This window comes from Panthera leo, chromosome C2, assembly GCF_018350215.1.
Source record: "Panthera leo isolate Ple1 chromosome C2, P.leo_Ple1_pat1.1, whole genome shotgun sequence".
In the NCBI taxonomy this organism is placed as follows: Eukaryota; Metazoa; Chordata; class Mammalia; order Carnivora; family Felidae; genus Panthera; species Panthera leo.
In genome coordinates, this window is record NC_056687.1 from 121,928,401 (window position 1) to 121,952,087 (window position 23,687).

Sequence of the window (23,687 nt, forward strand, 5' to 3'; positions counted from 1 at the left end):
GGTGTGTCCATGCACCATTTCTAAAAGGTTTATTAATCACCACCATAATATACATACATACATTTGAACAATAGCTAAAACAGGACCCAATCACCAATCTAAATCCATTTAAATTCCCTAATTTACTCTAAAAATTCTTTTTCTTTTAAAATTTATTTATTTTTGAGACAGAGAGAGAGAGGGTGGGAGGGAGGGGGAGAAGAAGGGAGAGGGGGAGGGAGAGGGGCAGAGAGAGGAGGAGACACCGAATCCGAGGCAGGCTCCAGGCTTTGAGCTGTCAGCACAGAGCCTGATGTGGGGCTCAAACTCATGAACTCATGAACTGCAAGATCATGACCTGAGCTGAAGTCGGATGCGGAAAGGACTGAGCCACCCAGGAGCCCCTACAAATTCTTCTAAATAAATACTTTAGACTTCCCTTTGGCAAACCGATGTTAATAAACAAAAGGAAAGGAACATATATGCAACATGCCTAACAGACAAATTATTAATATCCAAAATGCATACGAGCTCCTGCAACCATAAAATCAGCAAGGGATATAAGCGGGCCAAGTACAGAAAAATAAATACCAATGGCAATAAGCATATGAAAAGATGTTCAACATTATTCATACTTAAATACAAAATAAAACAACAGGATGTGACACCCTGCCAACAGACTAGAATATCACGTTTTTTTTAAAAAAATTTTTTTTTTAACCTTTATTCATTTTTGAGACAGAGAGAGACACAGCATGAACAGGGGAGGAGCAGAGAGAGAGGGAGACACAGAATCTGAAACAGGCTCCAGGATCTGAGCTGTCAGCACAGAGCCCGATGCGGGGCTCGAACTCACGGACCATGAGATCATGACCTGAGCCGAAGTTGGACGCTTAACCGACCAAGCCACCCAGGCGCCCCTAGAATATCACGTTTTAATAATCCTGTCAGTACCCGCACGGGTGTGAAGCTGCCTTCCACGTGCTGCAGGTGGCAGTGGAAACTGGAACCTTTGGAAGAATTTGGCAGCATTCACCAGAATGTTCTATGTGCTTTATCCCTGATCCCATTATTCTACAACTTGGAAGCTACTCAACAGAGGTATCAATTCGAATCACAAACAGGTATGGCCACGGAAATTCACCACAGTGCTGTTTGTAATAACAAAAAAGGGAAATCAACTAAATATCCATCATGAACAGAACAGAATGCTGCATCCATATTGGGGAATATTCTGCCATGACTAAACAGAATGGAAAAGAATCAAAGGTAAATGAAGTGAAGTGAATAAACCAAGTCACTAGATAAGAAAAAAAAAAACCATAAATGTATGAATCTACAAGCATATTATGTAAGTGCATAAAAAATGTCTATAAGGACATCCTGACAACACAGCAGTGGTTTTTTCTGGGGAACAGGGGTATGGGGTGTGAAGAAGTATTTTTACTTGTTTTTCCATAAATTTCCATATTGTTTTATGTATTTCACACACACATACTCACAGTAAGCATATGTTATACATATCCGATATGTATAGACATATATGTATCCTGCTATAATGTCTTGATACACTATTAGCAGAATAGTATCAGCATAGTTATTAGCATATTTTCATTCATTACTTGTATTACTTGTACTAAAACAACAATAAAACAACAATCACAGAGCTACAGAGTTGGCTCTTCCCCAATTCAAAATTAGCTCTTTGGTCCTACAGCAACGTTCTTCCCCGCACCTGGAAGGGGCCAGAACTGCTAACACACAGCTCGGGTGTCTGGAGGTAATTTACTCTGGGGGAATTTGTGCCAGAGCAAGCGAATGAGAAAAGTATATGTCTGAGGGCAGCATCTTAATGACCCAGCAATTCTGGCCGTGCGGCAGCCCTCAATCCTTAACTCTGATCTTTTACGGAACGGTGCCAGATTCTGGCTTCTTAACCCTGCCTGTGGGCACACTCCCTTGGAGTCTGGGTCAGAGACAGGTGAAGCTAAGGACACATGATGGTAGAAGTGACACAGAGACTGGGGGCCATTGGTCCCTGGGCATCCCAAAGTCCCCACAGTTTGCTACTTTATCTGTAAGCACATAGGGTAAGGCCTATGGGGGCTACCACTTGGGAACTGCTATATACTGAATGTCTGTGTCCCCTTAAAATTTGCATGTTGAAATCCTAACCCCCAGTGTGATGATATCTAGAGGTGAGGCCTTTGGGAGATGATTAGGTCAAATGGGATTAGCATCCTTATAAATGAGACCCCAAAGAGTAACCCCGACCCTGCCCCTCTACCGTATGAGATTGCAGAGAAAAGATGCCTTCTAAGAGGCGGGTCTTGACAGACGCTGAATCTGCTGGTGCTTTGGTCTTGGACTTCCCAGTCTCCAGAACTGAAAGTAATACATTTCTGTTGTTTAAAAGCTACCCCGTTTGTGGTATTTTTACTAAGCAGCCCATGGAATAAGAAGGAACCATAGTAGCTGGGTTCAAATGACTCATTCATAACCCCGGGAAGCAGTGGTTTGAAAGACTGGGTAAAAATCACAGACCTTCCATCCAGAAAGACTGTATCTGCTGCTTCTTCCTCTGACATCTGGGCCTGTCAACCTCACTCACTAGCTTCTGATAGCACCCTGTGCTGTTTACACCTTCCTGAATCATCAGAATGCAGGGCCAGGCCACATGGGGCCCTTTGACGGGTCCTCCACACACTAGACGTGTTGGGGAGGTTCTGATGCACAGAAGCCTGGGGTGAGACATCTCCCCCAGATCCACCCTCCTGCATACTCGCCCCTAACCTGGTTCTCACTGTCCTGAACTGCTCAGAGCTGTCCCCACTACCACAGGTGTTTCTCAACCACACTCCCCCCTTTACATCTAATTACCTCATCTCACCGCTGCCCCCCAAATCTGGCCAACTCCATAAGGATCCCAGGGTCACCCCTCTAGGAATCCCACCCTGACATCCCTCTTCCATGGGCCCACCTGGTTCTTGCTGCCATCTTGGCTCGCACCACAGTACCCATAAGCAGGGCTGTCCACAGTTTGTCAACCTGCCACCCCAAACATCTTGAGGGTTAGAGCTATGTCTTTTTCCCGTTTATAATACTGCCCATCGGACCAGCACAGGGCAGGCCCTCCATAAATGGCTTGCTGAGCTGGAGGACTGCTCTGAGCCAGGGACTGTGCTCTCTGTTTTTGATGAAGTGTCTCACTGGGCAGAGAAAAGAGATATAAGGGCCCAGGGTCAGGATCAGATCATTACTTACCAGCACAGGCCTCTAGGCTGTAAGCCCCTGTCTGGCCTTGGGCCTCAGGCCGCTTCAGTTACTTTGACAACTTCAGTGATCCACAGGATCAGCAGGTAGTCTCACAGACAGATGTCTGCTGCCAGCTCATTACCTGGGAGTCACTCTGACTTCCATACGGACAGGCTAGTGTCCTTCCTTGAGGGCACCAAGCCAATGCCCATGGTCTCTAGCTCATCTCCCCATATCAGGGCTCTGGCCCAGGGCAGAGAATAAAAATCTACCTGTACACTTGGCCTTTTCCCACAAGGTCTGGCCTTAACCCCCTGTATGCAAGCCCTTTACAGGTGCTTCAAATCTGACTTGACTGAGTACTGTGCCTCCCCTCCGCACCTGTGTTCCTGACCCAGATCACCTCCTGTCCCTCCCTTCTGTGGAGTGGCACCTCCCCCCATGCCAACCCTGTGGCCTGATGGGGGGCTGTCATGCTGCTCCTCCAGGGCTCCGCCCTTGCCAAGCTGACTGGGGTCCAGGGATAGGGACCTGAGTCTAGCCAACTGTGCCAATAAGGGCCCTGTCCAGGAAAGAAAGGCTTCCTCACATGAAAGGAGCAGTTTCACAAGGACTCAGGTGGCCTCCTGCCATCCCTACCCTAGGCCCTGGGCTGTAAGATGTCCCCTACTGTCCCTGTGCTTGTGTCATTTATTTGTCAGCTCTTCCTCTCGTTACACGGGCACCTGGAAGGTCCAAGGCCCAGGTGTCACAGACCCAGAGGTGTCCGCGTGGACTGAAGCACAGCAGGGCTGAAGTGCTGGCTCACCTCTCCACCAGTGGCTCAGCTGCCTGAGTTACACCACGGACTGCAGCGGCAGAGAACCTCATCGGGCCAAAAGAGTGGCCCCTCCATCTCCTTTTTACCCTCCTAGCTCCAGGGCCTGCCTCACCATCAGCCCTGGGCTGGTCATCTCCCTGGGGGACTGCAGTCACCTCTTTTGTGGGGCTCCTCCTTTCCAGGGCCACTGAAGTCTGTCCTCAGTCACCCTTGCTGCCCATGGTTCTGACTGCAGACAGGTGGTACGGGACTGGGGGCCACTGAGTCACAAACCTGGGTTCAAGTCCCAATTTTGTTACTTCCTAGCCGCGTGACTTTGGGCAAATGTTCCTGCCTCACTATGTTTTATTCCCCTCACCTGTAAAATTAAGATAATGGCATCCCTACCACAGTGGTGGCACGGATGACCGAAGACCTCGCCTGTGGAACACCATATAGTGCCTGCAGTGTGGCAAGGGATAAGAAATGTTATTTGCATGTCTGGCCCCTTGAAATGATTATTCTGGCTACTTCCAGGCTCTTAAAAGGTGCTCTCTTTAACTCAGGATCTGGAAGCGATACAGACCCTCTGTGTCCACACCTTTCACAGAAGCACAATGAACCAGTCTCCCTTCTCCTCTCGACTACTCAATTTTAGGAGCTTTTCTGACTCCTTTAAATACATCCAGCATATCCAAGATGACACCTTTTTTTTTTTTTAAAGTAAGCTCCATGCCCAAAGTGAGGCTCAAACTCATGACCCCAACATCATGAATCGCATGCTCTACCAACTGAGCCAGCCATATGCCCCCAAGGTGGTACCTTCTTACAAGCTAAAATACCCCTGGTCCTTGTACTCCCTAATCATCCAAAGGCTCTTGAATTCTCTCTCCTTCACTGGCCTGCCAGAAAATAATGATTTGCTCCACAGGCAATTTCCACAATTCCCTCAGTGCTCCCCAATCCACTAAATTGTCCTAAAGGCCCATTGTGCCTCTACCCAGCACTGAATATATAAACATCTATATGTAATTCTCAAATATAAGACAGAACCACAACCAAAGACCAGTTCGGTTATCTGCCTTTGGCCATTTACTTTTAAAGGCAGGAGTAGAAATCAAGCAAGGTGAAAATCAAGTCCACATTTACTTTGAGAGACTGGATTTTACATGGACAAGATTGATCAAATAGCTGAAATCTGTCCTTTCTGACCTATCCAGTTTGGGCTGCAATATAACCAACCTTTCCTGTTCTCCTCATTCTTAACCATTCTTCATTCCTCATTCTTGTTGTCTCATGGTGAACCACCGTTAGGTAGGAATCTAGTAAGTGCTTTTGTCCCAGTGATAAGCCTGGTCCCATTCAGGGAGCCGGTAAACCACAGCAGGTGTAGCTCATGGGGTTGGGACTCACATCAGATCAGGCTAGAGGTATTGTCATAGACTGTTCCCAAGCTCTTAATTCCTCCTTGCCTGACCTCCCTCTGACATGGGTAACTGAACCCTAAGTCCACGGACTGCCAGAGCACAACGACTGGGTTCCCCCTATGGCCCGAGCGTGAGCCCAGCTGTGGTCTCTCAGAGGGGCCAGGAAACCTCACTCTCCTCTGAGGCAACTGATAACTGGCTTGGCCCAAACAGAGTCCTTTGGATGAGATGACAGAAGCACAAAGGATGCCAAATCATGACAGAAACTAGAAATCGGAGAGTCATCCAAGGACAGGCTCCCAGAAAGAACCGTGAAAATAACTATTAGCCACTCTTAACCATCTCTCAGCCTGAATCCCCTCTGCCTCACCTTTGAGAATCTGATAAAAGCTACTGCTCCTCTACCCTGAGAAAGGACTGCATACACGAGCTTCTGAATCTGGCAGTTCACAGGGTTCAAAGGACCCTTGAAATGAGACAATGTGGACATCTGCAGACTCAGGCTAACAACCCTAGGTGCCTGGAAACAGGTTTCTGAGTTCAACACCCTTGACAAGAGATTTTTCTTTTTTCAAAATGCAAAAGGAGCTGTACAACTCACATAAACATGTGTTCATCCTAAAATAGCCATTCAACACTAAGGTATAAACAGAAGTGAAAATCACCGGTAATCTTATCACCTAGAACAACCCACAGTCTACATTTTAGCACATATGTGTGGCTGGATGTCCTGCCAGAGGTTAAATCCATGCTTCTATCCCTGCTCTGGTGAGAGTCACTAAGGCCCAAGGACATTGTTTCCTCTTCCCCTCAAGAGGAACAAGTAAGTTTTCTGTCTCAAAGATCTACCTTTAGAGGGAAACTAAACCCCAATGAGGCCAACAAACCAGCTGCGCAGGAAGGCAGCTGGTTGTCTGTCTGTGGGAAGGGTCACTAGGAAGAGATGGCCAGGGGTGAGGGAGAGCTTTGGGGAAGCCCCCCTCACTGAGAGACAATGCTAAGGGAGGGACCTGTGCCCTCAGGTACCTGGAATGACCAGCCAGCCCTTCCTCTGCTGGATACCTGGGGCTGGGAAGAGGCAGAACTCTGGCTGGGTTCCAGATTCTCCAAGAGGCAGACCCCTGGGCAGTGGGGTCCAGCCCCTCAGATGATACAGGAAAGACAGGAAGGGAGGCGGCGGGGGGTGGGGCGCAAGACGTGATGCTGCAGCCCAAGCCAGACATATCAGAGAGGGGCCACACATCATGGCCGACTCCCTGTCCCTCCCACCCGGGGTGGGGGGCAACCTGGCTCTGCCAGGCGGGTGAGGCACTGTGTGTGGACAGTGAGACCATCAGAGAGTTCTTCCTGGGTGCAGCCTGACTTCACCCTCATATGCCAGATTCAGATTCTGCTGTCAAGACTTCATTCCTGGTAGTTTCTTAAACCACCCAGCCTCCCCTTCCCCTGGGGCAGAGCTGCCGTCAAGATCACAGGGCTCCACCTCTGATTATGACTTATCTCATGCCACTGTGGACTTTCTTGAGTTTTGGGGGTTTTTAATGTCATCAGCTTGGGGCAGGTGCCCTGTTGCCAAGGCAACAGGGAGCAGGGCCCAAGTTCATCAGTGCAGTTGGAGTAAACTCCACCTGGGCAAACTTGCACTGTGTCCTTGGCTCCCCTCCATCCAGCGGTTACTCCAATGTAAACACCCTGCAGCTTTCCTCTCCTATTTTGTTCCTCTCCTCACACAGTCCTGGCATATTCGGATATGCTCCGAAGTTCACTGGCTACTTTGGCTAACGTTTTCTAGTCTTACTGGCTAGCCCTGATAGTCTCCTCTTCTCTAAAATGAGATTCCCTTCCTTGTGGGTGAAAAAATTCTGTAGGTAAGTGTCAAAATTAAGTGTGCCAAATCCACTTTCGTCACATGTCTTATGCGATGAACATGTTCACGTGGTAGTTACACTGGAGGAGGGGTGAGAGTATCCCATAGCAGGCCCTTCCATGAGCTAAAAATAGACATATTTAATGTGTGGGGGTGCATTTCCAGAGTGGGGGCGTTGTTTCTCTCTTTCTTTCCCCTTCCTCCCTCCCTTCCTCTTTCATTTCTTCCTCCCTTCCTTCTCTCCTTCCTTCCTAGTTTCTGATCTTAGAGAATTTCTCTTAAAAATAATTAGGCAAGAGGCACCTGGGCGGCTCAGTCAGTTAAGAGTCCGACTCAAATCATGATCTCGCGGTTCAGTTTGAGCCCCACGTAGGGCTCTGTGCTGAAAGCATGGAGCCTGCTTGGGATTCTCTCTCTCCCTCTCTGCCCCTCCCCTGCTTGCTCTGTCTCTCAAAATAAATAAGTAAACTTAAAAAAAATTTAAAAAAAGAATAATTAGGTGAGAGGATGGAAATGTGCATTCCAAGATGTTTATGAAAGCATTGCTTATAACAGACACAGGGGGAAGGCAGCAGAAGTGTCCAATGGTAAATACTCCTGCAGCCATTACACCATGATTACATATACACCCATCTGTAATCACTTGGAAGGTTGTCCATAATATATTAACTAAAAGTACATATGGTATTTTATATGGGAATACATGTGTGTGTCAATTCAACAGTATTGACAGGAAGGGAAACTCATTCTATGTGGTAGTTGGATATGAATCATTCCGAGAAAAAACAAAATTAAACCTCTTAGAAATCAAACAGAAAACAAGTCTCCAAGAAAAGGATTGAAATTTTAAAAATACTACATGTAAAACTTTAGTGATAATGTCGAGATTGGGATATTAGGAACAGAACTTAGGATAAAAACGCAAACCCTCATATTTAACTCCTCATTCTTTTTGACTCCAACTCACCAAAATAAAATCCTAGGAGGAACCTTACTGTGGCTTTTAAAATAGAGTACATAGCACCTAAGGCCCTTGGCATCCTCAAATCTTTGTCATGAAAACACTAAAATCTTCATGAATCCCCAGTTCACACACACCACTGGGGCACACGCTTTCCTCCATAAAATGGACTCAGGATGAAGGGTAGGGAACCACAAGGCCCCCAGTCGGCTGGCAGGGCCAAGCCTGCTCAGCAGCCAGGAGCTCACTCCCAGCTATTATTATCCAAATTTGTGCCTCAGCAAAATCCCTACCACCATCTACCCCAGACCTTCAAGGGTGCGTGCAAAAAAGCGGGAGCTGTGAATGTCAACAGTCAACTACAAAGAGCAGGCTGAGGCTGGGGTGTGAATAATCAAGGCGAATGTCACAATACCCTGGCACCTGTCGGGGGCTCCTCACTCTCCTCCTCAGAGGCAATTTTCTTTTAATTTACACACGGTTCCAGCAAACTTGGTTATTCCATTTCCCAGAGGACGATCGATCCAAAGTAGCATATAAAAGGGGAGGGGGTGTGAGGACTGCAGGCTGTGGGAAAATGGTGGCCCTGCTGGAAGAGAGCTACCTGGGAAACTACTGAAGACACACGTACACACCACCACTCCTACTACGTACACACAAATGACTCACACACTAAGCCGGTTCGGCTGGGGTGCCTACTGTGCGCACGCGCGCACACACACGTGATTAAGCTGAGGCTCCTCATCTGCCCACCTGTTTCCCTTGGCTTTGGAACCCCACCTCTCTGCTGCTGTTCTTTTTTTTGTTTTTAATTTTTTTTAATGTTTATTTATTTTTTTTGACAGAGAGAGAGAGAGAGAGAGAGAGAGAGAGGGAGAGAAAGCATGAGCAAACATGAGTGGGGGAGGGGCAGAGAGAGAGAGGGAGACACAGAATCTGAAACAGGCTCCAGGCTCTGAGCTATCAGCACAGAGCCTGACACGGGGCTCGAATTCAAAAACCGCGAGATTGTGACCCAAGCCGAAGTTGGATGCTCAACCGACTGAGCCACCCAAGTGCCCCATCTGCTGCCATTCTGTCTCCTTCATGGCTTCCCTTCCTCTGTCTGCCCAGATTTCATCTTTGCCCTGTCCTCTCTTTCCTCTACCTGTGTGACAGGGCACAAACTCCAAGGTGACAGGGCTTAGCAAGTGGAGACTGTGGAGAAAGGAAGAGCTTGCACACCCCCACAGGGAGCGGCCCCTACCTCGCTGCTTGCTCCAGCTACTCTCGTTGCAAGGGACCATGGGTCTCAGCTTGCTGGAAAGTGTTTTTTTTTTTTGTTTTTTGTTTTTTTTTTAAAGAGGGGCTGGAAGTTTAGGTGAAACTGCCTAAGTTCTAAAACATTCATAAATAAAAGCAAACATGTGAAAACATTGGTTGGGCCAAAGAAAACTGTCAGTCTGGAGTGGCTTCTACATGCCCCCAGGAGACCTGGTCTCTCCAAGTCATGGCTTCAGGAACAGTGAACACAGAGTGCCCCAGCAGGGGGTCTGGACAGAGTCTCTCTTAGGCTCAGATCCTGAAATCCACTTTCCAGCAGTACGTAGTACCCAGTCAGCCTCTGGGGACCTCCAATGACCTCCATGCACCTCAGAGACACCCCCCAACTACCCGTCCTGCTCTGTGACCAGCTTGTCCACTTGTCTGGGCCTTATTCAGTCCCACGGAGCCATCAGCTCCACGTGGTTACCTCCCAGGCCATGTTGTGGGCAGGCCATGTCATGGGCCTTTGGCACACTTAACCCAGGGGGAGATGAGATGTTTACGTGAATGAACGCATGAATGGATTAGTGAATAAGGCATTCACCGAACTACCCCAGGCAGACTCCCGTGTGTCCTGGTGGGGTCTTCCCTCTTCTCCCATCGCCGTGACCCACTCTACCAACCCATCACCTGCTGTTTTGGCTTTGCTTCTTCTTCCCTGGGCCAACACCTTCAGGGTGCCACCCTCAGACTTTTATGGAGGCGAAATGGCCTGAGTTGCCTCCCGGCTTCGTGCTTCCATCAGCCTCCAAACAGGGAGTGTCCAAAATTTGTGCTCACCAGACTCACCCAGGGAACTTGTCAAAAATGTAGATTTCTGGGTCCCATTCCTGTCAAAATTTGGAATTTTGTGCCCTTTTTTTTGTTTTTGGAATATGTACTCTTTACAAGTCCCCAGATCCAGTCTGCTCAAGGTGCTCAGGAGACCACACTTGGCAAACACTATCCCAGACTGTGGTTCTTCCAAGACATAAATATGCTGGTGTGTTCCCTCCTTCAGTGGCTCCCCACAGCCTTCAGGACGTCACGTGGGGATGGAGGTGGCCCCAGCCTTTGTCCACGTTAATAGCTACACACAGGTGATTAAACTGGTCCTGCTCTCTCACTGCCTTTGCACACCATCTCCATCTGCAGGAATGCTCTTCTCACCTTCCTCCACGGCCAACGTCTACTCATCCCTCAAGGAGGTCACCTCTGCTGGGGAGTCTTCCCTGAACTCCCAGTCTAAATTAGCTTCTCGTCCTCTATCCTCCCATATCACTCTGCCATAAATGATCTCTAATCCATTTTATTTAACAAACATACTTACACCAATCACTATGCGCCAGCCACTGTTCTAGGTGTTTTATAAACATGACCTCACTTAATCCTTTACTAACCCTATGAAATAGGAACCATCGTTATCCCTATTCTACAGATGAGGAAACTGAGGTATGAAGAGGGTAAATGATATGGCTGAGATCACCTAGCTGGTAAGTGGCAGGACAGTGATTTGATCCAGGCAGTCTAACTCTTTAGCCATGTTCTTACCCCCTCTCACCTTACATGGTATCGCCTCTTACCTGTGTTAGCACAATGCAATCTGTATTCCAAGTGTCTGTCATGATTCTCTTCCAGTAGACAAATGGCTCCTGTGGCCTTTGAGGGATTAAGCTACCGGCCCAGGATCTAACCCGTGGTGGAAACTCAAGGACATTTGCTGAAGGACAAAGTTATACATACTCATGGCACTGGATCAACCAAAAAAGGTAAAATTCATGAAACTTCTAAGCTTTAAGAGACCTTAATCAGGCCCAATGACCTAATATTCTCCTCTTTGCAGAGCAATGCTCCAGAATTTGCACACTATGCATTCCACCTCTGTATGACACTGACCTTTTGGCTGTTCCACCTTCTGCCTAACTGGAATGTGTCCCCATGGTCACCTGGGCCAACAGAGAACAGGTGTGACTCCTGCAGAAAAGGTTCTTCAGATATTGAAGACAGCCCTGGCTTTCACGACTGCAGGTAACTTTCCCTCTTCTGCCTGGGGATCTGAACCTCTAATCCGTCTTCGGAATTTCCTTCAGAATCTGCTCTGGTCAACTGGGGCTCTGCCCAGGAAAATTGCCCCCAGATATAGGTGCCATGTGCCCAGTGTAGACTGGTTGCTATCTCGGCCAAAGAAGTCTAATCAAAACCAAATAAATGTAAGATATATTTCAAAAGCCTCCTCCCTGACAAGTGGTTGAAAGGTCACAAGGCTCGGCAGCCTGTGGGACACCAAGAGCCCTGGTTCCTGAAGATGGTATGTGGTAACGGGACTCCATGCTATTGCTTAAAAGGTTTACACTGACTACGCTTCCCTAAGCCAAGGGTTTCCCTGCAAGGTGTCTGTTCTCACACCAGCATTGCAAAGCAGCAATTAATTCCATTTTACAGAAGAAACACAGGCTCTGAGAAGTCGAACTTGCCCAAGGGCACACGGCTGGTAGGTGTCAGAGCAGCATTCAAATCCAAGGCTGTCATTCCAGAGCCTGCGCACTCCTGTCACACTGCCATCTTGGGAATGCTGGGTGGAACATGGTGAAATGAGCATAAAATAAGAATTAAAGAAAGGCTGAGCCGAAGCAAGAAAATGGACGATTACAAAAGAGCACAAAGAGCAGAAACATAACTAATCTAACTAATCTAATCTAACATAACAAATGATTAGAAAATAACTAATCATTCACAAGTCTTCACGTCCTGGCCCTCTTGCCCAGTTGCACTAACGGACTGCCTTAATTTGAGAAGTAATTTTTCCACTTGTAAACATTTTAACCAGAACTAAAGATAGGCATGCCTTACTTGTTCCCTTCTACAATTCAAACATCAGGAATTTCAGAATTTCCCTATTTCCAAATTCAAAAGCATCAAGGACTTGGAAATACAAAATGAGTGATTTTCATTAGAGGCTGTTAGCATTAACGCCATTTAAAAGAAACATATTCTGAGAAACTATGAACTGTGTCTTAACCTTTTTTATACCCTTTCCATACCACCTCCACCCCGACACTGTAGAAAAATGCCCAACACACATAAGCACTTAATAAACATACCCGGGTTCACAGACCCACTTTCTGCACCAAGAGGAAGAAATGCTTATTTAAACAACATGATTTTTAAATTGTAACCCAGGTCATAACTTTCCCATATTCAAAACACCAGAAAAAGAAAACTATCAACAAGACAAAATACATGATCATTGCAGAAAGCAAATAAAACCATACTGTTCACTTAACGCATGAGAAAACCTACGTTATGTTTGACTGCCTCAAAAATATTACCTAAAATAGTTACATGTGCTAATTTGGCATTCAAAAATTAGTCAAAAGAAATGATGAAAAAAAGTCCATATAATTTAGGGTAGGAATGAACACACAAGCGTTAGTCAAACATATACCTTCGTATTATCAATTAGTGCCATTCCTCACACCATAATAACCAGCAACCCGCGACACAATTAAATAAAGCAATTAAACTCCATTTCCACAGAAATGGGTAAATTCCAAAGTTACAGTTTACCTAGAAGTAGAACAGCAGTAAGAACATCCATATCTTAATATCTTCCCGAACTCCGATGTAGCCAAGAATAAAGAGCTCAAACCCAGGCAGCCTAATTTACTCTGCAAAATTTTCCTTAAAAAAAAGTATGGCTGAAAATTGGCTCTCCTAAAACAGAAGGTACTTTCAGAAGAGTTATATAAGCAAAACACACTGGCCAATTCAGTGACGTGGAAACCACCTCATGCAAAAGAAACGCAGCGAACACAAGTAACCCACATTCATGTCTCGGGACCCGTCAGCTTCTCAGAATAAAACTCAAGGTTGATTGTACCCTCCTACCTCTCCAACCAAAGGAGGGAAAAATTTTTCATGACGAGTTATGAACAATTAAACTGCCGAGGGTCCTAGCACATGTCTTTTTAGAAAGGATTCGTATGTTATGGTTCATTAACCATCTGGACTATCTTTAAACTTCCTATGCCCACCCTCTCTTGACCTCGTTTCCTATTCTGGAAGGATAAAAGGAGTATTTTTAATAGTCTTTAGTATTAGAGATAGCCTGTCACATGTACCGGACGTGTGCATGGAGTATGTCACATGGAGGTGTGTCAGGGAAACCTGCTCAAAGCCTCCTCACTTCAAACCACTTATTCCAAGTGCCAAGTCTGTCCCACGTTCCCCAGTGCACTCAGAACAACCCACTTGCTGAACCACCTGCTCTTCTTTCCATCATTCAAACGGCAACAGAAACGCCACCTCCTCACAGAGCCGTCCTAGGCAGTGATGGGTGCCAACCACTTGTCTCCCACCCATCAGGGTGAGCTGGTATAATGGAGGGAAGGCAGGTGACAGCAAAAATAAATAAATAAATAAAAAATAAAAAAAAAATGCCAGTATCTTACATTGTCAGCTTCAAGTACACAGCACCAGGAGAGGGAATTAGGATCAGCCTGTTTTTTGGAGCAGGTGTAGCTCATTCATTCGTTTAATAAACAGTCATGAAACACCTACTGTGTCATTGGCAGTGCAATTCCTAGGGTATAGAGGGAAACAGGACATGGTTCCCTGCTCTCAGAGAACACAGAGTTTTATACATATATATTTTAAAGTTTATTTTTCAGAGAGAGAACACGCACAGGTTATGAACAAGCCAAAAAAAAAAAAAAAAAACACACATGCACAAGCAGGGATGGGGTGGAGAGAAAGGGAGACAGAGAATTCCAAGCAGGCTCTGAGCTGTCAGTGCAGAGCCCAACTTGGGCCTCGAACTCACAAACCATGGGATCATGACCTGAGCCGAAACCGAGAGTCAGACACTTAACCGACTGAGCCACCCAGGTGCCCCTGAACAGACAGTCTTGTTGAAGGAAGAGACACAAGAACTGAGCATTAGAATACTACATGGTTAATGTAAGGAGGGGAACAGGTTTAGGGCATCCTGGATGTGCATCAAAGAAGCACCAGACCAAGTTAGGGGTGAGGGGGTTATGGAAGGTTCCTAGAGGAGAAAAGAACTGAATGAACCATGTGGAGAAAAGGATGGGAGGGAGGTGAAGAGGATGGCACTCCAGACAGAGGGGCTGATGGGATCTGGGCAAAGAGAACAGAGTAAACATGTAGAGAATGCCAAGTAACTCAGCACTGCTACAGCACAGAGATCAAGGGCGGGGGAGGGGGGCAGGGGGGGCGCCGGGTGGAGGTGGAGCCTAGAGAGCAAAGAGCCTCCCAGACACCACTGGCCACAGCTGAGGGGTTCCAACCAAGGATGTGCCAGGGCTGGATCTCTGTTAGAGGATGGCCACTCTTGGGGAGCAGTGGGGTGCACAGATTTAGGGCCCAGCCTGAGCACAGGCTCCCCGTGAAGGACAAAGTGTTGGGCGGTGAGGTCTGTGGACTGACTTCATCGGCCCTGCTCTTCCTCACCACACAAGACTTCCCATGCATGGTCCTTGCTGCCCCAGGAGACAGAGTTTGGTACCTAATTCCCCCACCCTCTCCAACAACGGCAGTCCCACAGTTCACCGAACATAAAACAGACACCCGAGGCTCAAAGAACCAACCAGCAGCCAAATATCCCTGCTCAAGCCGGGCCACTCAGTGTCTCTGCCTTGGGAATCCAAGGCAGAATAACTGGGCAATTTAGTTATCTGTGCAAAAGCCAAAGACGTATCATGAGGCCTAGTGAGCACTCTAGTTCCTTATGGCCGAAAAAGACACTCAGGACAATGCTCTGCAGTTTGGGATTTGTACTCACAACCATTCACCATCAGTACCAACAATAAAAAGACTCAGTTGTTTTAAACTGCATTGTTCATTTGAAAAACAAAGGCTTTGGGGCCTACTTGTTTGCTCCCCACAAGGGCCCTCTATTTCAGAATGAAGCCCCCTCCCCTACCACGACCCAGTGACACCAGGCGATACTCACAGAACTGCAGGCTGAGGCTCACAAAGGCCAGCAGGGCAGCCAGGGCCAGCAGCAGCAAGAAGCGATTGCGGAAAAGCATTATTATTCGTTCTGTTTTCCTTTCATGGTTTCACCTCCAATCGGGAACACATCCTGTGAATAAAACAGAGGCAATAAACATGTGTTCTGAGGTGGAAAACCAAGTTTGTCAACTGAAAATAATCCAATTAGCCCAGTCCTCCAGCAGGGAAGCGGGGAATCCTAGTCAGAGAACAATAGCCCACTGTTGATTACGTCTTTGCCCCCAAGTAAGAGCAGCCGAGAATGATCCCTTCACATTAAGAGGAGGAAACCAATTCGTGAACGCTTCATTGATCTGACATCAAAAGAAAATGAGATAGTTTCCAGCATGACCTTTCCAAAGAAAAAGGTAAGGAAATTTATCGAGCACTTACAGTGTGCCAGACAGACAAGTGTTTACTGACCAGCACGTACTCACCCAATGCTGACAACCAACTTGTACATCTTCAACCTTTTTTGGTGAATATTGGGCTAATATGATTCTGGTCTTTTAAAAATTGTAATCCTTAACCTGAATGCCAGTCACTGTCACACGTCCCGCAGTAATGCCTTTGGGGATGGCTGGAGTGTGCCAGAGGACTCGTCCCTACACTCATAGCTCCATCTGCTAATCAAAGGCCTCTTCGCATCTGGACCGGTGACCCTATTTCAGCGACGTCCACTGGTCTTCCCAAAGCCCCATTCCACCCATTCTTATTTCCTCTAACCACGTCACAGCAGTGCAAAAGGACGTTAAAAAAATGGTGAATGATGGGCACTGGTGAGAAAAGTGAATGCTGGCTCTAGGTGGTAACCCATCAGTCTTAGACATTCAGTTTATCTCCTGATTCTCTCTGGGGTTCCAGATAGAACTTGAAAACCACACTCTCCTCAGAAAAGATTCAACGTGGTACAGTAAGAGGACAACAAAAATTTCAAACCTTCTCTTAGTGGCGGCATCTTTTCCTCTTTCGGATACAATCTCCTTCAGAGCCCCAAGAGACGCAACCAGACAAAACTCATTTACTGATGTGGGGAGGGTTGCATACCTTTGCGAATAACACAAACTAAAAGCTATTGAATTGTGCACTCTGGGTGAACTGGATGGTATGTGAATTTTATCTCATCTCACCTATTTTTTTAAAAAAGTGTATTGGTAGGGAATGAAGTATGATCCAGAGCGCTGGAGTCCCTTATCTCCCAGCCCCTAACCCCAGCAAGGCCCTGCAGGGGATTTTGGGAACCACTCCTTTAAAGAGATTTGTCAGACTTTCTACAAAAAGAGAACATTTGCTAAAAGACTAACAAAAATACACTTGCACCTCACAAGTGAGCCTGTACTTTGACAACCAGCATCTCTGTTAACAAACAGGTCCCAACCTTAGACCTTCAAATAAGCACTGCTTCTGTCCCTTTAGTCACCACCCCTAACCAAGGGCCAGTGCCTAGCGTCCCAAAATGACCTGCAACGCCTCCTGGGGACACCCCCTCCCTGCCTTGGAGGGGACTCATTAGACTCACAAGTTTAGCATCATGGCTAAAACAGCATACTACCCTGGCTGATCCCACCCCAGATTTAATGTATTTGGGACCCCAAATAAATGTTCTCTGTTTCCAAAATTCAAACTCCTCATAAACTCTACCTGAGAGGGTCTGAAAAGACACGCGTGGATCTGAAAGCAGCTCAGCAGAATCTGTGCTTGGTGAGAGGCAATGACTTCTGCACTGAACCCCCAAGGAGGGTGAGGTCACAGTAGGAGACAGAACCTGGGTCCACTGGACTATAGCACTACAGGTATTCCTTTCTGTGGCAACAAGGAGGGTGAACCCTTGATGCTGATAAACCCCAATCCCAGAAACAAAGTGTTAAGCCTGGGTGGCTCTGGGCCACCTTGACCTCGGGGGGTGTCTTTGGTAATGCTCAGCTGATTGTTCAACAGTAAACCTCCCCATAGGAAAACAACCTAAGGAAAATCAGAGTCAAGGTTTCTGCCCTCCACCCTAGATAGCCTCTACTGCCTGGCCCAGCTCCCCAGGGGATGAGCATGGAAGGTGACAACATTCACCTACAAACACTGGCCACAGTGTTTTCAAAACATACCCCACGTGGGCGGAATAACAATGCTTCCTCAGCCACCCTTGCATCCTAGGTATGAGCCCCTTGGCAGCCTTCTAACTTTGCTCTGCTTCCCCAGAGACCAGGAACTTCTTTAAAAAAAAAATTATTTTTAAAAGAGAGAGCATGTGAGGGGGCAGGGGCAGAGAGAGAGGTGGACAGAGGATCTGAAGCAGGCTCTGCACTGGCAGCAGTGAGCCCGACATGGGGCTCGAACTCACAAACCTTGAGATCATGACCTGAGCCGAAGTCAGATGCTTAACGGACTGAGCCATCCAGGCGCCCTGGAACGAGGAACTTCTAACTGTTCACAACCATCATTCCCTAGGTTTCCATTCACAGAGCACAATGTGAACCAGCCACCATGTGGGGCCCTTGACATGACCTCCTTTACTCTCTGCAGGGCAGATGTGTGTGCTTCTAATACGCAGGCAGAAAACCAAATCAACAGCACACGTTATTAAATCATGGCGACAAGATACAAACAAGATCTCTGTGCCTCTACAGTTTGTTTTTACTTGTTGTAGTGTCTCCCAATAGGTCTGCACACTGATTCTAGCTGCAAGCTGTGGATCAACACAGAACAAGTTGACTCTTGGCATGTGCTGGCTTCTTAGATACTCGAAAACAGCTGGCAGCTCCTTGTTAAACAGCCTGTGGGTTTCAAAGCCCTCTCCTTACCTCAGTCATTCCTGATTCAATTTATTCCATTTTATCAATGACCTTCTTATAAGGTGATCCTTCTGATTGGGGAAGGTGAGTGGGGTGTGTGGGTGGAGATTAGACCACAAAATGAGGAGGAAGTTCGGAGCAAATGTCTCCTGTGGGGTATCTCTGTACCCCTGACAATAAATACGCTGGAGCTTTTCTTTATGCCCTCCTCCCCCTTCTGTTACCATGACACCTTCTGAGGCCACCATCTTTTCCTTTACATGAACATCTTCCAGTGTTCCTGCCTGGGAGATGGCCTTTGGGGTGTTTCTGAGCTCTACTGTTAAGAGGGCTCTACGGTCCTTGCTGCCTAAAAATGTTCTTTATATCTTCTTAAGTTTGTTTGTTTGTTGGGGGGGGGGGCGGTGCAGAGAGAGAGAGAGAGAGAGAGAGAGAGAGAGAGAGAACCCCAAGCAGGCTCTGTGCTATCAGTGCAGAGCCTGATGCAGGGCGTGAACTCATGAACTGTGAGATCATAACCTGAGCTGAAATCAAGAGTCAGATGCCCAACCGACTGAGCCACTGAGGTCCCCCTAAAGATGTTCTTTCTTGTGCACCCCACCAGCAGCATGGTGCTGAAAGACAGGCACAGCCCTGGGGAGTCAGACACACCTGGGCCAGAACACTCATCTTAGTGACATAGGCCAGTTCTTTAACCTCTCTAGGACTCAGTTTCCTCATCTGTGACTCAGGACTAATTCCCTCAGGAAAGACTACGCACAATCCCCGGTATGTGACAGACATTCAAAGGACAATGGTTGTTATTAGCATTACTATCTCATCTTTCTCTCAGTTCACTTTGCCACTTCTTCCCTCCTCCTAGGTAACAGGAATAGTTCCCTCACCTGTTTCGTTGGTTCCTCCACGTACGCAAGTACTCAACGTTCACCCGTTCTCGTCCACATCCCTCCTGTAGCTCCTGCTCAAATGCTGACTTTGGCCTCTCTCTCACTCTGAGCCTGGGAAACAACCTTGCTGCTCTGGGAAATCACCCACCTCTGACTTCTGAGCCTGGGGGTATGTCTTGCTTCAGTACCTCAGAGACCAGACCTGCCACTTGGTTGCTCTGCATTTGGGTATGGGAGGCAAGGGTCTTTCTTCTTGTGCTGGGCCAGGTCTGGCCCTTCAACTACTTGCTGCTTCCAGCCTCTCAGCGGATTTTCCACCACACTTTCTGGCAGGTGAGGCCACCAGTACTCCGCCTACGGTTTTACCTGACACTGCCTTTTTTACGTGAGGATGAACCACAATACTGTTCAGAGCTGTCTTCTGGTGGGCATTAGGTGGAAACAACCACTACCAAAGGAGTTAAATCTCAGGCTTAGAGCATGGTGGATTTGTAATAGTGATAGTCCCCAATTTGTTCACGCTTTTCTGTATCCATGGCCTGTGTTGTTTCCTCCCACATGGACTCTAGGCTTGGACAAGGTATTTACTTCAGCCAGTGGAGACAACAGTAACAGCTATAAGAAGAGGCTTGAGAAGTACTTATGCACTGGGGCCTGTCCTCCTTTGCTGCTCCTGGAACACTGTGGCCACCATGGAAAGACACCCGGCTACCAGCTGTCTTCCTGGAGGCCGTGAGAGACCACATGGAACCAAAGCAAGGGGTCCCCGCTGAGGTTCTCTTCAAACAACCAGCCTGCCCATCACCACACATGTGAGCAAGGCCAGCCTGGCCATGCCACCAGCAGATGGATACAAAGAAAGTCAGCACAGACTAAAGACTGCATGGCCAACCCACAGATCAAAAGCAAATTTAATGGTTGCTGTTTTAAGCCACTCCGTTTTGGGACTTGATACAAAACGAAAGCTAATTGATACGACAAAGAAGAAATGCCTTGCGTCTTTCCTAGGGATTTCTAAGCCAGGCTCTTGAGCTCCATATCGTCATCTGCAGGAAGCACACGCAAAGCTCCACTTGCCTACATTCCTCAATATGCTGCGTGCTTTTTCAGAAAGGTCTATATTTAGTTCCAGATTTAAAATACTGAGGATGTGTCGCGTTAACCAGATGGCAGGGATTGTGTAACTGCCTGACTGCTTCTAGTTTTTAGGCTACTGACATTCTCTACATATCTGTAGCTTTTCCATTTGATGACACGGGCCTCAACCTGGGAACACCCACGCTTTCCCCCCGAATGCTCTCAGGATTTCTGCACCCTTCCCCTCTGACTCTCCTATGGCACCACCACCAAATGCAAATGCCAGGGATGTGGTCAGAGTCTCATTACTTCCACTTGTGCTGGGGACAGGCCTGGTGTGATCACCGCCCCGGGGGGTTGTGCACACAGCCTGGAGGGAAGGGGTGGCAACATCCAGCCCCAGGAAGAACACATGCCTTCTTCTGGGGCTTATTTTCCTAGAAAACTTGGAGAGGAAGGTCATGCTTTGTTCTCAATTTTTATTAGATTTTTAAAAAATATTTATTTTTGAGAGAGAGAGAGAGAGAGAGAGAGAGAGAGAGAGAGAAAGCAGAGGAGGGGCAGAGAGAGAGGGAGACCCAGAATCCGAAATGAGCTCCAGGCCCTGAGCTGTCAGCACAGAGCCCCACGTGGGTAGAAGACCATGACCTGAGCCGATATTGGGATGCTTAACTAAGTTGCCCAGGCACCCCTTTCTTCATTTTTTAAAATGGTTACATAAACATGGTATCTAAAATTCACATGGATTTGAAGACAAATGTGTTTGCAGCTAGAGCTAGGACCCCAATGTGTGTGTGTGTGTGTGTGTGTGTGTGTGTGTGTGTGTGTGTGTACCCACGTGCAGGTGCCATGTGGGCCCCCGGGCGCATGGTTCAGAGAAAAGTTGCCTTCGGGGAGGACACTTCCTCAGTTGAGAGGAGTCATGATGGAGAGGCAAAAAGGAGGCTCCAATGACCTGCAGATCTGGGTCAATTCCCTCCTCTGCCGCTTACCTTCTGTGTGTCTCTTTGACAACTAACTTCGTTTCTCCGAGTCGAGGATCCCGATGTTAATAAGATTGGGAATAAGGGTAAGAGTGGGAAGGCAGTGAGGAGCAAACATACACACAGCAGCAGCAGTAGGCACATGCTGTGTTTGACTGCCCAGCTTTGGAGGAATCCTTGCATCATTATCTAAACACAAAGACTTGCCTTTTCCCCTGAGCTGCTGTTTCTGCCCCATGCTGTGGTTCCTCTTCCAAATCCTGGTCACTGGCCACTGGCCACTTCCCTACTCACCAGCCCCAGCCATCAGAGCAGTCGGCCACGTCTGCAGCCCCGTTCCTGACTCCTCCACCATGACAAGCCTTCCCTCAGCTGACTCATCTGTGGTGTCCCCCCACCCCCCGCCACAGGTTTTCAAGCCTGGAACATCTATGTCAGATGGGCCCCATCCTAAGAAGACGAGGATTACCAGCCAATGGGCTCTGTCTCTGTGGCCTGAGCTCTGGCCCATTCTCCAGAGAACCCATTCTCTTTTCCATCTGCAGGGAGGAGGCTCACACAGCCGCTCAGGAAGTCACACAATCCGTGGTTCCCTCCAGGCATGTTCCTGCGTATTCCTTCCGTGGGGGCTGTGTGCGCGCACACTCCTGGGGTATACTGTGGCTCCCCCAGACACTCCATCAGACTTGTCCAAGTCATGCCAACTGAAAGCCAGGTCTCTGGGTCCATGGCAGAAACCCCACAGCCTGCTCACTCACAGCCCAGAAAATAAAGTGCATGGGAAGATTCACTGCTACAGCAGCAGGATGAGATGCTGGCTCATGACCTACTTCAGCACGGCATCCACATCTCCTTGTCCTCAGACATCCTCAAGTCCCACCCCCTACCTTCCAAGGAAAAGACACTCTAGACTCAATATGGCATGGTGACCAAATCCAACTCCTATAAATACTTCTGTAGAAACAACTGTTTTATGTTTCATGTAAGTTACATAGTCATCAGATGCCTACTGGGCACAGCCTTATTCCTTGCGCTAAAACCACATGGTAAAAATATCTTAAATCCAGAAACAGAATTATTACTCTGAATTCCTGATGAAACAGCAAAAAATAAAGCAAACAGAAAACCCAGCCAACTTTAATTTAACTTTACAACAGATTTGAATGGTGAAAGAAAATATTTTAGAATATAATTTTGAAAAAAGGACTAGTCAATAGGCACTTCCCATTATATTGTGGTAAATACTGTTTCTGAATTTAAAAGTAAAAAGGAACATGTCAAAGGCATTTTTACAAACTACCATTCTACCACCAGAGATTTCCAAAAACCCAAACCCTGGCCTGATTTTCTACCTCGTAAGAGTGAGAAATGCCACATCTAGTGACTCTGGTCTCAGGGTTCCCTTCAAAGTGTACAGAATTCAGGGTTTTAAACATGACCACAACTGCTTGAAAGAAAAATGTGTATTCAATTATCTCTTATTTGCGTAGTTAAAATACCATTACCAGGAATAGAAAGATGTTATTAAAGAAAATGCTTTAGATGTATTCTATACTTTGTTTTTTTGGTCTTAATCACTTTGGCCCAAGTAAATATGGTATTATAATTAAAAAAAAAATCAAACCCAAGGCTGTAATTGTGAACTAAATATGAACCAAGCAAAGGTAAAAGCTACATCTTAATAGTCCTCTCTACCCCATGTCACCTCAAAGTAGAGTTTCATTGCAAAATCAAAGATGCTTGACTAAGAATAAACCAACCTTAAAGTCTCATAAATAACAGACAGATTTCAGAAACTCCTGGAAACCCCAGGCAGCAGGACAGGCACCAAGGAAGCTGTGGGCTCCTAGCAGCTATTCACATTCTGTTATTCAAATTCCAGCATCCAGAATGCATGCTCAGTTCTAGGGGCTGAAGCCAATTCATTCACCCAATTAGTCGACTCAAAACAACATTATTTCTCAAGAGCCAATATGTGTCAGGCATCATCCACAGTGCTGTGGACACAGGACACAGGATACAGGACACAGTACTGTCATCCTGAAGCTCACAGCTAAAAGGTCCTGAAGTATATATGGAAAAATGATACAAGACCTAGGAACTGCTTTAAAATATTCAGGGTGGGAGCAGGTTGAGGAGGACTTAATAAATCAAGATTGGCAACATGCTGACAACTCTTGGAGCTGGGTAAGGGATTCTTGAGGATGTACTATATGATCCTCTCTGCTTTTGTGTATGTTTGAAATTAAAAGTTAAAAAAAAAAAAAGAAAGGAAGGAAGCTCACAGACTGGTCAGTGGACCAATGAGTAAAAAGACCATTACACCATATGAAACCGGTGCCATCAGGGGGAAGTGGGAGTAGAGAG

The 23,687-nt window shown here is 47.0% G+C and overlaps 1 protein-coding gene and 1 long non-coding RNA gene across 8 annotated transcripts in view; one reads left to right on the forward strand and one right to left on the reverse strand.

Moving 5' to 3' along the window:
* PXYLP1 (2-phosphoxylose phosphatase 1) overlaps positions 1 to 23,687 on the reverse strand; it is a 71,044-nt gene that overhangs the window by 19,197 nt on the left and 28,160 nt on the right. For 5 of the 7 annotated variants that reach the window (XM_042955840.1, XM_042955842.1, XM_042955841.1 and 2 more), the window contains one exon: positions 15,547 to 15,678. In XM_042955840.1, the coding sequence (XP_042811774.1) occupies positions 15,547 to 15,625 (79 nt within the window). In that variant the 5' untranslated portion in view covers positions 15,626 to 15,678. Of the gene's footprint in view, positions 1 to 15,546; positions 15,679 to 17,228; positions 17,450 to 18,382; positions 18,694 to 23,687 lie in introns of those variants that run through there. The other 2 variants (XM_042955846.1, XM_042955844.1) reach the window with 2 other exon arrangements.
* On the forward strand, positions 18,922 to 22,325 carry LOC122230143. The gene is made up of 3 exons (XR_006207300.1): positions 18,922 to 19,141; positions 19,236 to 19,429; positions 21,866 to 22,325. It is a non-coding gene; the product is annotated as an uncharacterized LOC122230143 (long non-coding RNA).